This window comes from Condylura cristata, unplaced genomic scaffold, assembly GCF_000260355.1.
Source record: "Condylura cristata isolate star-nosed mole 26May11 unplaced genomic scaffold, ConCri1.0 scaffold00024, whole genome shotgun sequence".
NCBI classification, from domain to species: Eukaryota; Metazoa; Chordata; class Mammalia; order Eulipotyphla; family Talpidae; genus Condylura; species Condylura cristata.
In genome coordinates, this window is record NW_004567125.1 from 6,161,223 (window position 1) to 6,173,595 (window position 12,373).

General features: G+C 37.5%; 1 protein-coding gene across 2 annotated transcripts in view; it reads right to left on the reverse strand.

Moving 5' to 3' along the window:
- The window catches only part of TPST1 (tyrosylprotein sulfotransferase 1), a 42,270-nt gene that overhangs the window by 21,397 nt on the left and 8,500 nt on the right, over positions 1–12,373 (reverse strand). The window contains exons 2-3 of one of the 2 annotated variants that reach the window (XM_012728862.1): positions 8,707–8,799; positions 6,963–7,908 (exon numbers count right to left, since the gene is read on the reverse strand). In XM_012728862.1, the coding sequence (XP_012584316.1) occupies positions 6,963–7,807 (845 nt within the window). In that variant the 5' untranslated portion in view covers positions 7,808–7,908; positions 8,707–8,799. The remainder of the gene's footprint in view (positions 1–6,962; positions 7,909–8,706; positions 8,800–12,373) is intronic. The other variant, XM_004688324.1, reaches the window with a different exon arrangement.

The following is a 12,373-nucleotide window of genomic DNA, read 5'->3' on the forward strand; positions in this document are numbered from 1 at the left end:
GAACTTTCAGCTGCACTGTCCTGTAAGGGAACAAGCAGAACACCTCCAACTTGGGACACCCCGAGGGGCCCTCAATACTAAGGGCATCCTCTCCTAGCCAGGCCTGGAGGTCCATAGGGGACCCCAAAACTGCTTCCCACTAGTGAGAGGTACTGTCCTAAGTGCCTACCCCTTGCCAGTTCCTACACCATGGGCATTATTTGACCATCACAAATTTCTGCAGGCATATATATTTCTAGGGAGAAGGCATCTTTGTCCTACTATTTCCATTTCTTTGAAGGTGAAAGACTATAGTTTTTTCATAGTGTAGGACGTTTTTAGCAAAATGACGGTTTATCCAAGCAAGGCAAAAACCAAGGTATTCTCTCCACCTACATTTTAAAACTTATTTCCAGGTTTATATGTGATTCATGGAATGGAATTTTAAGGTCAAATGAAGTCTGTCAGGATTAGTGGACTTAGCCAGCTTCCATGGCCCCCTCTGATATTGGCTGAAATTATCTAGAGGAATTTGTCAAATGGATTCTCCCTTTCTGCAAGAAAATGACATCTTCCTAACCACTTTCATACTGCTTAAACATAACCTAGATGTCCCTTCTTCTAAAATACTCCCTTAAAAATATAGAAAAATACTGGGCCCTCCCTGGTGGCACAGCGGGTTAGAGCACAGCACTGAGAAGCTAAAGCCACTTCTGCATGAGTTCGATTCCCGCCTGCCCCAGAGGTGACCCCATGGCGTGGCAGACATCTCCTGACCCGCCCGCTGCTCCCCTCAGCAGTGCACTTCGTAGATCTGCCTGTTCTGCTCCCCACTCTGTCTCTGGTGAAGCTTCTCGCCGCCCCTGGGCCTGTACCCCAGTTCTGTATGAACAAATAAATAAATCTTTAAAAAAAAAAAACAAACTTTAATTATGACTAATGGATGGGCCCGCTTCATTCTTCAGGCTCACTTTGGGGAAAGTTATCTGTTCCCACAGCTATACAGGCCTAAAAAAAGAGCATGAGAAAGCCATTGTACATGAGTGAGGTACTTCTCTCGAAGACAGTAGTAATAGCACATTTATATTTACTGACCATAAAATTAAAATATAACAAACGTTTTTTGAATGCCCATGTATCGCCAGGTCAAATGTTCGATACTAATGATTACAGATGCAAAGATCAACTAGGCCAAGGTGCTCCTCTCAAGAAGGGGGAGGCCAACAGGCGAAATAACTGTATGCACATGACTAACGGCAGCATGGTAACAGTAATGACAGATTAGAGCCCATATTATGGGAATGCTGATGACATAGCTAAGAGTTTAAGTGTGGAAAGGTCACACTCAAGACCATTCTTGTCACAGGGTGAAATACGAGTCTGGGCAAGTTATCAAGCAGCTAAGGCATAGATTAGCAATCTATGGATCTGAATCAGTCACACTACCTATTTTTGTCTGGCCTTTGATGTAAGAATGGTTTTATATTTTTAAATGGCCTTTTATTTTTTTAAAATCAGGAGAATAATTATTTCACAGTACATGAAAATTATGTGAAATTCAAGTTTCAATATCAAAAATAAGGTTATATTGGAATGGTCATGCACATTTCTTTATATATTATCTTTTTTACTCCTGTATTGCAATGGAGCACTGACTAGTTCAGGTAAAGATTATCTGGTTCCCAAAACCTTAAATACTTACTAACTAGTCCTTTAGGGAAAATTAATGATCAACTCTGATCCGCAACTGTATCTAAGTGGTATATAGGATCTATGTGTGTGGTCAAAGGTGATGTCACTCCTTACAGAAGGGTCCCATCAACTTCCACACATGTCAGAGGAACTGGTGTGATGACAACAATATGTGAAGAGAGAAACAGAGAGGTGAAGCTGCTTGTGTGGTTACCATTGCGGGGAAGACACCAGCAAACAAAAAGTAATGCTTGCTGTGTATTTAGGTAGTTCAAGAACATCTGATGAGCTATAAGGATAAATAAATTAGAATACAAAATAAAAGAGAGAAGGTATGGTCTCAGTTTCCTGGGAGATGACTGTCTGGTTGGGAGCCACACAAACTTTCCACACTTAGATCTTAGAGTTGCTTCTTAGCTCCAAATCAGTTATTTGGGCTCGTTTTCCCCCTCTTCCCACAGGTTCTAGTTACTTGAATAACTTTTTCTAAGAGAAAGTAAGGTAAAGTAGGGAGAATACAGACCTAAAAAATAGGTCTGTGTGATCTATCTTCATGACCTAAGAAAACTCTGACTCTCAGATATTGGAAATGATAACCACTAACAGAAACAGACATTGTTCAAAGGCAGAGGACAGCAAACTATGGCTCAAATCTGGCTTCCTGCCTGTTTTGAAAATAAAGTTTCACTGGAACATAGCCATATCCACTTGTTTATGTACTGTCTGCCGATGGCTGGTTTTGCTCTAAAGTGTCAAATAGAACAGAAATTGTGTGGTCCATAGAGCCAAAAATAGCTGGCCCTTTAGAGAAATGTTTGTCATTCTCCGTTCAAAAGGATAGTTACTACAGAAAAGTGAACTTCATCCAAACAGTCTGATTTCTTTCCATGATAAAAACCTGCAGGGTTGATAGAGCTTACCAAATCTCTTTTACTCCTTCCACCATTCCAGAAACCAAACCTTAAGTCTAAAACTTAACCAAAACAAGTTAAAACAGTACAAGTTAAACAGTACAGGGTTATAATCCAATTACCATTCTAGTACCATCTTGTTTTACTGGGACCTTAAAACATAGTGCCTGTCAGACTGGTATATGTCACACTCACAGCCTGGGCATAATCCTGCAGTGTAAGAAGATATCTGTGATCCACTAGGTTTTCTCCCCTTCCTCTGTAGCTCTCACAAAAGAAGACACTCAGGTTTTCTTTCACTGTAAAATTCAGAGCGGAAGGCATTCCTCCTCAGGGAACGGAACAATGCCAAAGTCTTGAATGACAGAGGTAAATATAATCCTCCAGGACAGACATTTGAAAAGCACAGAACTTCTATGAGTCTCAGTTAAACACTATAGTACAAAGGCTGCCAAACCACAGGCCAGAACTATAACACACAACAAATACTCCAGGAAACCAAATCCTTAATCTAAAACATTAGGGCTTGAGTAGACATGCAAAAAAGAATGATTAAAAGTACTCAGTCCATACAGTTAAACTTAGAACAGTAAAACAAAGGTGGAAATACCACTGAAAGCAATTGTCAAAGACTATTTCATGCTGAGAAAATGTGAATCAGGATTTTAAAATGTATACATAACACAAATTGAAATTTGTAAAAATGTTATATATTATACATGCATGTGTGTATACAGAATCACATCAAAATGTTAGTGATATGACTGTAATTTTGTTTTCTTACCTAACTTTTTTTGTATTTTCCAATTATCTATGAAAATTCATTTCTTTTTTAGCTTATGCAATAGGTGGGACACAGAATCAAAAAGAAAATCTTCATTCAGAACTCCAAGGATTAACTCAAATTCAACATAGTCCAAACTGAACCCCTAATCTTATCCCTCAAACACCCAAAATCTACCATAGCAACAGACCACCCCATCTCAGTTGAAAGAAACTCCATTCTTCTAGTTGCTCAGGATAAAACAATATGAAACTAGAGTTGTCTTCTGACTTCCGTCTTTTTCTCATTCTCCACATCCAACCTATTAGAAAATCTATCAACTATACCTCTATATTCAAAGATGATCGCAACACATTAGCTCCACTGCTATGCCCCCAGTCCAAGCCAACATTATCTCTTGCTCAGATTTCTACAATATTCTCTGAATAGTCTCTCAACTTTACATTCCTGTGGTCTCTTCTCAATCATAGGAACCAGAAAGTCTTTAAAAACACGAGTCAGATTATGTGACTTCCTTGCTCAAAACCCTGCAACAACTCCTCAGCTATAGAGTCCAAAACCCAAAAATGAGAAAGCAGAGGATGTTTGTTAATCCCACCAAACCATCCCCTGAAAACAAAGAAACCAGGCAGCAAAGTGAAAACAACATGAACATTTAAAACAAAAAGAGGTGGGGAAGGGAGGGAAATGCACGAGACTATGGTGGTGGCACAGGGGTGATTTGGTGATGGGGAACCCGCGGGGATTACAATCGAGATGTAAAAAAAAAAAAAAAATGTGCAAAATGATGTAAAAATAAACTTTGTAATAAAAAAAACAAAAAAAAGAAAAAGAAAAGAAAAAAAACAAAAAAAAAAGAAATAGAGAGCTGCCTTTTGTGTAGGAGCTTATTAAAAACAATAACTTGTATTGCAAATAGAAAAAAAAACAAAAACAAAAAGAGGTGACCATATAGCCCCACAAACCCCAAAATACAAGTGGGTAAGGACAACTAACAACAGCCATAAAACCTGCATAGAGTCAATGTTAGTGTGAAGGAATGTGAAAGAAGCCATAGGGCACCTGAAAGACTAAGAACTGGAATACATACAGCCAGCTGACAGCCACGATGAAAATCACAGACCTGCTTGAGAACAGCCGTTGCCATTGAAAGTACAGGGATTCACTCAAAACAAATTTTTCTACATGAGTGATAGTTCTAGTGGTTTGTCATATTAAAATTCATTAAACTAATGTTGAAAGAGCCCTTTTAACATATTCTGACTTCACACCCTCCCAGATCCACTCAGCTCTGACCCTGCTGATCTCTTTGTAGTTGTTTTCCTAGGCCAGACAAGCCATTTTTACAGAGTGCCTGGAACCCTCTTCCCCCAGATATTCACATGGCTAACTCCTTTATTTCCTTCAACACTTTCCTCAGATCTCACCTTCTCAATAAGGTATAAAACCCTACCCCTCAAAGTCTCCTGAGTTCCCTTTATTCTCCTGATTTTTTCCAAAGCATTACTAATTTTCTCATATACTATATACTCTTCTGAGAGATTTTTTTTTGTTTCCTTACACTGGATTGTAGGCTTCCTGAGGGCAGGAAATTCTGTGTCTTGTTCACTTGCTCTTGCTCTCTTATAGATCGCCAGTAGAATGTCACTTTACCCACTAGGATGTCTCTACTATTTCTACACCACTTCCTAGTCTCTGCCTTATTTCTCTCCACAGTATTTAATGCACATCTGATGAACTAAACATTTAGCTTGTCTTTTTTTATGCAATGTTTCCCAAATACTGAGTTCCATGAAAAAAGAATTCCTCTAGTTTTGTTAACTTCTAGAATCCTAGGACGAGAACATTACAAGGCATGAAGTGGGCCCTCAGTAAAAACAGGCTGAGTGGTATCATATTTAAGCAGTAATTTTTCTAATACTTTACAGTTTTTTGATAAATGACAACTGCATCTTACCAAGAACCTTTACAGCACTGAGTAACAGTCTCTTTATCAATATAGTGAATTATGCACAAGACTTTTCTGACATGAACTATTCTTTCATGTTTTAAATGAAAACTATTTCATGGTAATCATTTATCAAACTTTGATACATCGATGAATTCTGTTTACTTTATATTTTATTTTTATTTTAGCCTCCACATGCACAAAAAAAGTGACCTGATGTTTCCTTTTCTATAATTTCTATTGTTCTGTGACTAAACCAGAATTTGATAAACAATCTGGAAGATTCCCATCTTTCACTATGACCTAGAAGTTTAATAGCACTGGACTCATCTCTCCCCAAAAGATTAGAAATAATCAGTTGTGAATCATCTAGGCATTTAAAAATGGTATTTTATAGCCCTCCCTGGTGGCGCAGCGGGTTAAAGCATAGCACTGAGAAGCTAAAGCCACTTCTGCATGAGTTCGATCCCCGCCTACCCAGGAGCTGACCACATGGCCCAGGAGGTGACCACATGGCACACGGCAGACCTCTCCTGACCCACCCACTGCTCCCCTCAGCAGTGTACTTAGTCAATCTGCCTGTTCTGCTCCCCACTCTGTCTCTGGTGAATCCTCTCACCACCCCTGCACCTCTGGCCTGTATGCTCTGTATGCAAATAAATAAATCTTTTTTAAAAAATGGTATTTTAGTCATTACTTCAATGTCTTTCATGTTAATAAACCTATTTGTTTTCCATATATCTTGAAGAACCAGCTATTGTCTCTATATTTAATAAAATGTACTTCTGTATGTACTTCTGTATTTTCATATAATTTTTTCATTTCTTTTATATGTGATTATTTCACCTTTCCCATCCTTTATGATATATATTTGCTCTTTTCCCTTTATTGATATTGCAAAGAGCTTACCTTTTTATTGATAGTCTCAAATAACCAATTTTAGTTTTTAATTAGCCTTTCAACTATTTGTCTTTTTTATTAACTTCAGGTTTTATCTGTGTTGATTTTAAGAGCCAATATCATCACTCCTTTGTATAAGACATTCATACTACTATCCCAAATTCCTATATGATTTCAGATGATTTATTTTTTTTTTTAAGATTTATTTATTTATTCATACAGAACTGGGGTACAGGGCAGAGATGCGGAGGGTGAGAGGATTCACCAGAGACAGAGCGGGAAGCAGAACAGGCTGATCAATGAAGTACACTGCTGAGGGGAGCAGCGGCCGGGTCAGGAGAGGTCTGCCACGCCATGTGGTCACCTCCGGGGCAGGCGGGGATCGAACTCATGCGGAAGTGGCTTTAGCTTGTCAGTGCTGTGCTTTAACCCACTGCGCCACCAGGGAGGACCTCAGATGATTTCTTATTCTATTCCTCACCATTTATCAAGACAGATCCATCTTGATTCATATGCAAGGAGATTCTGCTAGTAAAGTACTGGCAAAAAAAAAAAATGAATTGAACCAATAAACAGATTTATAATGAACTGGCTAGAGAAGTTTTAAAAAAATCATCAATGAAGTTCTATCCCAAAAAATTGTCTATTGCTTCCATACACACACACACGTATACACACACATATATACACATGCCATTATTTACTAAATATAGTCAAAATAAAAAAAAAAAACATTATTTTTACTCACTTTGACAGAGATACTCCCCCAGCTTTCCCAATCATCTCTTCATGATGTAATACTGAGTGGTTCCATGGAATATGTAGGAACTTTAACAGTGTTCTCATCCACCGTTCAGGATGTAAGACAAGCTGTTCATAGTGAACTAACATACATTTTTTGTAACCAACCTCCATACACTGGTTATACATAGTCTCTATGGCACGATTCCACTTGGTTAAACAGTCCCTGTAGCTGTTCAAATCAAACCCAGCGATAGTAACTTTCCGAGAAATCATTGAATGTACTGATGCCCGGCCATCTCGGACCATCAGGAGAAATTTGGCATTAGGGAATAACCTAGAAAGGTAAGTTAAAGATTTCAGGGCAAAAGGATCTTTATTACATAAATAAGGAGCTGGTTCCCCATGCTTAACAATGATTTCTAATAAAAAGGCTTGCATGGCAGAATCTAGGACTTCATCAGTAACACCAGCCTCATCCAAGCGTATTTTCTCTTTACTTGACCGTGACCACATCTGCTTCAGAGCCAGTATTCGGGGAATGACCCTGGTTTCCTCTCCACATCGAATATCAGGGTGTGCATCTAGCATGGCCCTCATGAGTGTGGTTCCACTCCGAGGCACACCTCCAATAAATATTAAAGGCATATCTTTGTGATAGGCAAAAGTTTTATTGGCTTTAATGTCCAGGCTGGTTCGCATAGTGGTCTTCATGTTCTCCAGTTTGAGGGGTTGACTACGTTCCTCTATCCGGTGATGGCATTCCATAGCATGTTGGCCCAAGTAAAACACAGTCACAGAACTAATCACCAGACATGCCAATAGTAAGTTCTGCTTCAGTTTTCCAACCATCTTGATATGATTATCTTGCTATTAAACAGATATTTTGCTCAAAATGACTTTCTAAAAATGTTCAGGCCATGGAGATTCTACTTCAAAAAGATGATCAACATCTAATAGGAAAAGGAAAATGTTATTTTATTATCACATTAGGACTGTTCAAAAATTAGTCATCAGTTATCACCATTACATTTAGATTAGAAAGAAGATAAAGATTCTTTCTGAAGTCTTAGAAAGAAGCTTTCTTAGAAAATAAAGATAAACCAAAAAATGGGAGATAATATTTGCAAATCATATTATCTGATAAGGGACTTATTTCCAGAATATATAAAGACTGTAACAATTCAACAAAAAAGACAAATAATCCGGTTAAAGCTGGACAAAGGATCTGACTAGACATTTCTCCATATGAATGGTTAATAAGCACATGAAATGAAATTCAACACCATTAGTCTTTAGGAAAATATAAATCATGAACTATCACTCCACATCCATTAAATGGTCACATGATATCAACAACAAGTGTTGGTGAAGATGTGGAAAACTGAATACCTCTTACCTGGCAGGTGAATAGGACTGTAAAATGTACATCTACTTTAAAAAAAGTTTGGCTACAAAATAATGAAAAACTTAAAATAGCTTGGAGTCCAGCAAGATAGTGACACACTGAAGACACCAACCTCATCTCTTCCATATTTTCACAAATAAATTGCAGCAGAACAAAATCAGGGGCCCCTGAAGGATTAAAGGATGACTATCGAACACATCAGCAACAGCAGACCAATGACAAGGGGTAGGAAAAACCGTAACTGAACTGTATCTTCACAAATATCAAGCAGAAAAATCCATGAGAGGGAGGGTGGCTGTTGTATGAAGGGCCCCATCAGTTGGTGATTCAAGCATATACTCACTTCAGGGACTTTGGAGATCGAGCACTGTGCTGGATTAGGATATCATTTCATACACATGAGAATGGCACATGTTTTTTAAAAATCCAACATGCACTAGAGAGGATATAAAAAAAGAGGAACTCAATTATGCTATTCACAGGAATGTAAACTAGTTCAATCAATATGGAAAGTTATCTGGATTTTCCTTAAAAAACTAAAAATGGAAATCCCCTATGACCTAGCAATCCTACTCTTTGGTATCTGTCCAAAGAACATGGAACTATCAAATAAAAATACTGTAAGTGCTACAATGTATACTACAATACTATTTACAACAACCAGGACATAGAAGCAACCTGAATTCCCACAGATAGAAGACAGGATCAAGAAAATGTGTATCTGTACTCTGGAATACTTTTCAGCCACAAGGACAGAGGAAATGTTGACATATACAGCAAAATGATAAGAGTTCAAGGTAATTTTATGTAGCAAAGCAAATCAAAATAACAAAGAAAAAAATGGACATTTACATAGCAGATACTTCGATAAAGTAAAATACTTATCAAAATTAGTGGTAGTGGACATTAATAAATGAAGTGAGATGTCTAAGATTAAGAAGGAAGCAGCAGGGAGAAAGGGTCAAAGGGAATTAATATAAGGATTGGTGATAGTGGCTGAGGTAGAGGAAAGAGTTTGGCAGCTCTCAAAAAGTTAAAAATAGAGTTTCTGTAAAATCCTATAATTCCACCCAGGAAAAGTTAAAACATGTTCACACATGGATAGTTATACACAAAAGTTCAAGGCAACATTATTTATAGCCAAAAAGTAGCAAAACCCCAAATGTTCACTAACTGATAAATGGATAAAATTTGGTATATCCATACTGTGAAGGACTATTCAGTCATAAAAAAGAAATGGAGTCTGATACTGCTACACCATGAGTCAACCGTGAAAACAGTATGCCAAGTGACTGAAGCCACATTGTATGATTCCATTTATCTGCAATATCCAGAATAGGCAAATAACAAGATTACTAGTTAGGATAAGCGTAGAGAGAGTAACTACTACGTAGTTTCTTTTTGAGAAATTTTCTATAAATAGATTGTAAATTTTATGGTTGTGGGTTTAAAACACTACTACACTACACTTTTATTAGAATGACTAAAATAAAAATTACTGGCAATATCAAGTAGTAGTAATACTAGTACTAATACTTGACACTAAGGAGTAACGGCATGCAGAGTAATGCATACATTACTGGATGCACACTGGCACATCTCCTCCAAAAAGGTTGGTAGATAATAAATGTAAACTTCCTATACAATCCAACAATTGCATCCCTGAGCATTTATCCCAAAGAAATGGAACCCATGTTCACATAAAATATACCCATGAAAGAATATAGCAGTTCCATCATAATCACCAAAAAATTAAAAGGAACCAAATGTTTTTCAGCGGGTAAACTTGAATAAACTGTTGTACATTCTTTATGAGAACACTACCCAGCAAGAAAAAGAAACAAACTCTTGATAGAAATCAATGACTCAGAGAAATCTCAGAGGCATTAATCTAAGTGAAAGAAGGCAACCTAACAATCATTCTATTCATATAATATTCTCCAAAAGACACAACCACAAATCAGCAGATGCCAAAGGACTATGATAAAAGATAGCACATGAGTTTTCTGGGATGATGGGGCTCTGTACTCTATTTGCAGTAGTTGTTAGATGAGTCAACATATATATTAAAAAAAAAAAAAAAACTATGACCCAAAAAGTCAATTTTACTGTATAATAATTTTTAAAACAAAAAAATTTAAGGGGAAATGTGAAAATGGTAGACAGATGATACAAGACTAAGAACAGGAGACTGTGATCCTAAATCTTCCAATTAATATTTCTGACCAAACATTATTTAGTGGTGATAGGGATATATTAAGTAAAAGGTTTTACTGAAAAGACCAATGATCCGAAAAAAATTATCTCATATTTTCCATTAAATGAACACTTAAATGAAAAATTCATTTAAATCTGAACAAAGCAAACCAAACTCACTTAATGAAGCAAAGAGAACTGCTCTCAGGGATGCAATAAACTCTAATAATGGTTGGTTTTATTTTAGATAGTTCCACAGAAATGACTCCTCTAGTCAGCCTATTAGTTTGGGGGGTAGGGCAGTTGCACAATGCATGTTACATGAGAGAATAGCAAAAATCACCCTGAAAAGGAAAAACTTTTTGGAAAAACTTAATTGCATTTAACTTACCAACTTCTGACACATGTCAGAATTTAATAAGTGACAAATGACTTAACTCCTTTCACAACTTATTTTCACAACAATTAAAAATTCAAATAAAAAGATAACTCCCCAAGCACATATCAAATACAAAACATTTACCAATTAAAAGTTAACATGACAGAACTACTAGCAGCAACCACAAGTATCTAATATTAGAGCCCTCCCTGGTGGTGCAGGAGGTTAAAGCACAGCACTGTGAGGCTAGCCACAGGCACTTCAGTACAAGTTTGATCTCCACCCGGTGTGTGTGTGTGTGTGTGGCTTGTGTGGTGTGTGTGTGTGGCTTGTGTGGTGTGTGTGTGTGTGTGTGTGTGTGTGACCCAAAAGGCACAGCAGACCTCTCCTGTCTCGCCTGCTGCTCCCCTCAGCAGTATACTTTGTTGATCTGGCTGTTCTGCTCCCTACCCTGACTGTGGTGAATCCTCTCACTGCCCCTTCACCTCTGGCTTGTACCCCAGCTCTGTATGTACAAATAATCTTTTTTAAAAAGTATCTGCTATGAACTTCCCATTAATATGAGGCAAGTTCCCACAAAAATACATTTAAAAAGACAAGACTAGAAATGTCTTATTAGTGTTTTCTTGTCCAAAAATACAAATCATTTTAATGGCTGCAGAGCACTTTACTAAAGGAATCTACCATTGTTTACAGAGCCAATTCTCTGGTAGTTACTTGTTTTAAATTCCCAGGATTGTAAACAATACTGTGATAAATATTTTTGTATATACAAACATCTTAGCATGCATGATTATTTTCTTCAACTAAATTTTTAGAAGAGGAATTGCTAAGTTAAAGTGTTTGGGATGTGCTTGATTTTTAGTTATTTAATACATATTTGGTTCATTGTATTCTCATACCCTACATCCAAACTGACCCCCCACAAAAAAAAAAAAAAAACTCTACTCAGAGTATTCAGAGTATAGTCCTAATGTGACCATTTCTCAGCACTTCACTAGCAGCACCACCAGTATCTCTCCCAGGATTACCGGCAGGCATCTTTTCTATGCCTGCCTCTACAGTCTAGTCTTAACTCAATAGCCAAACAGAGATTTTTAAAACATACATTAGAAGCCCCTTGGTGGCACAAGGAGCTTAGCCTCAGAGGGAGTTTGATCCCTGGCCAAGGAGGTGACCCACATGGCCCAGCAGACCTCTCCTGACCCACCCAGTGCTCCCCTGAGCAGTGTTCTTGTCAATCTGCCTGTTCTGTTCCCCACTCTGTCTCTGGTGAGTCCTCTCACCACACCTACACCTCTGGCTTGTACCCCAGTTCTGTATGCATAAATAAATAAAAGTAAAATAAAAATTTGGATTTTAAACTCATTTGGACTAGTGGCTCATATATATATATATATATATACATACATACATATATATATATATATATTGA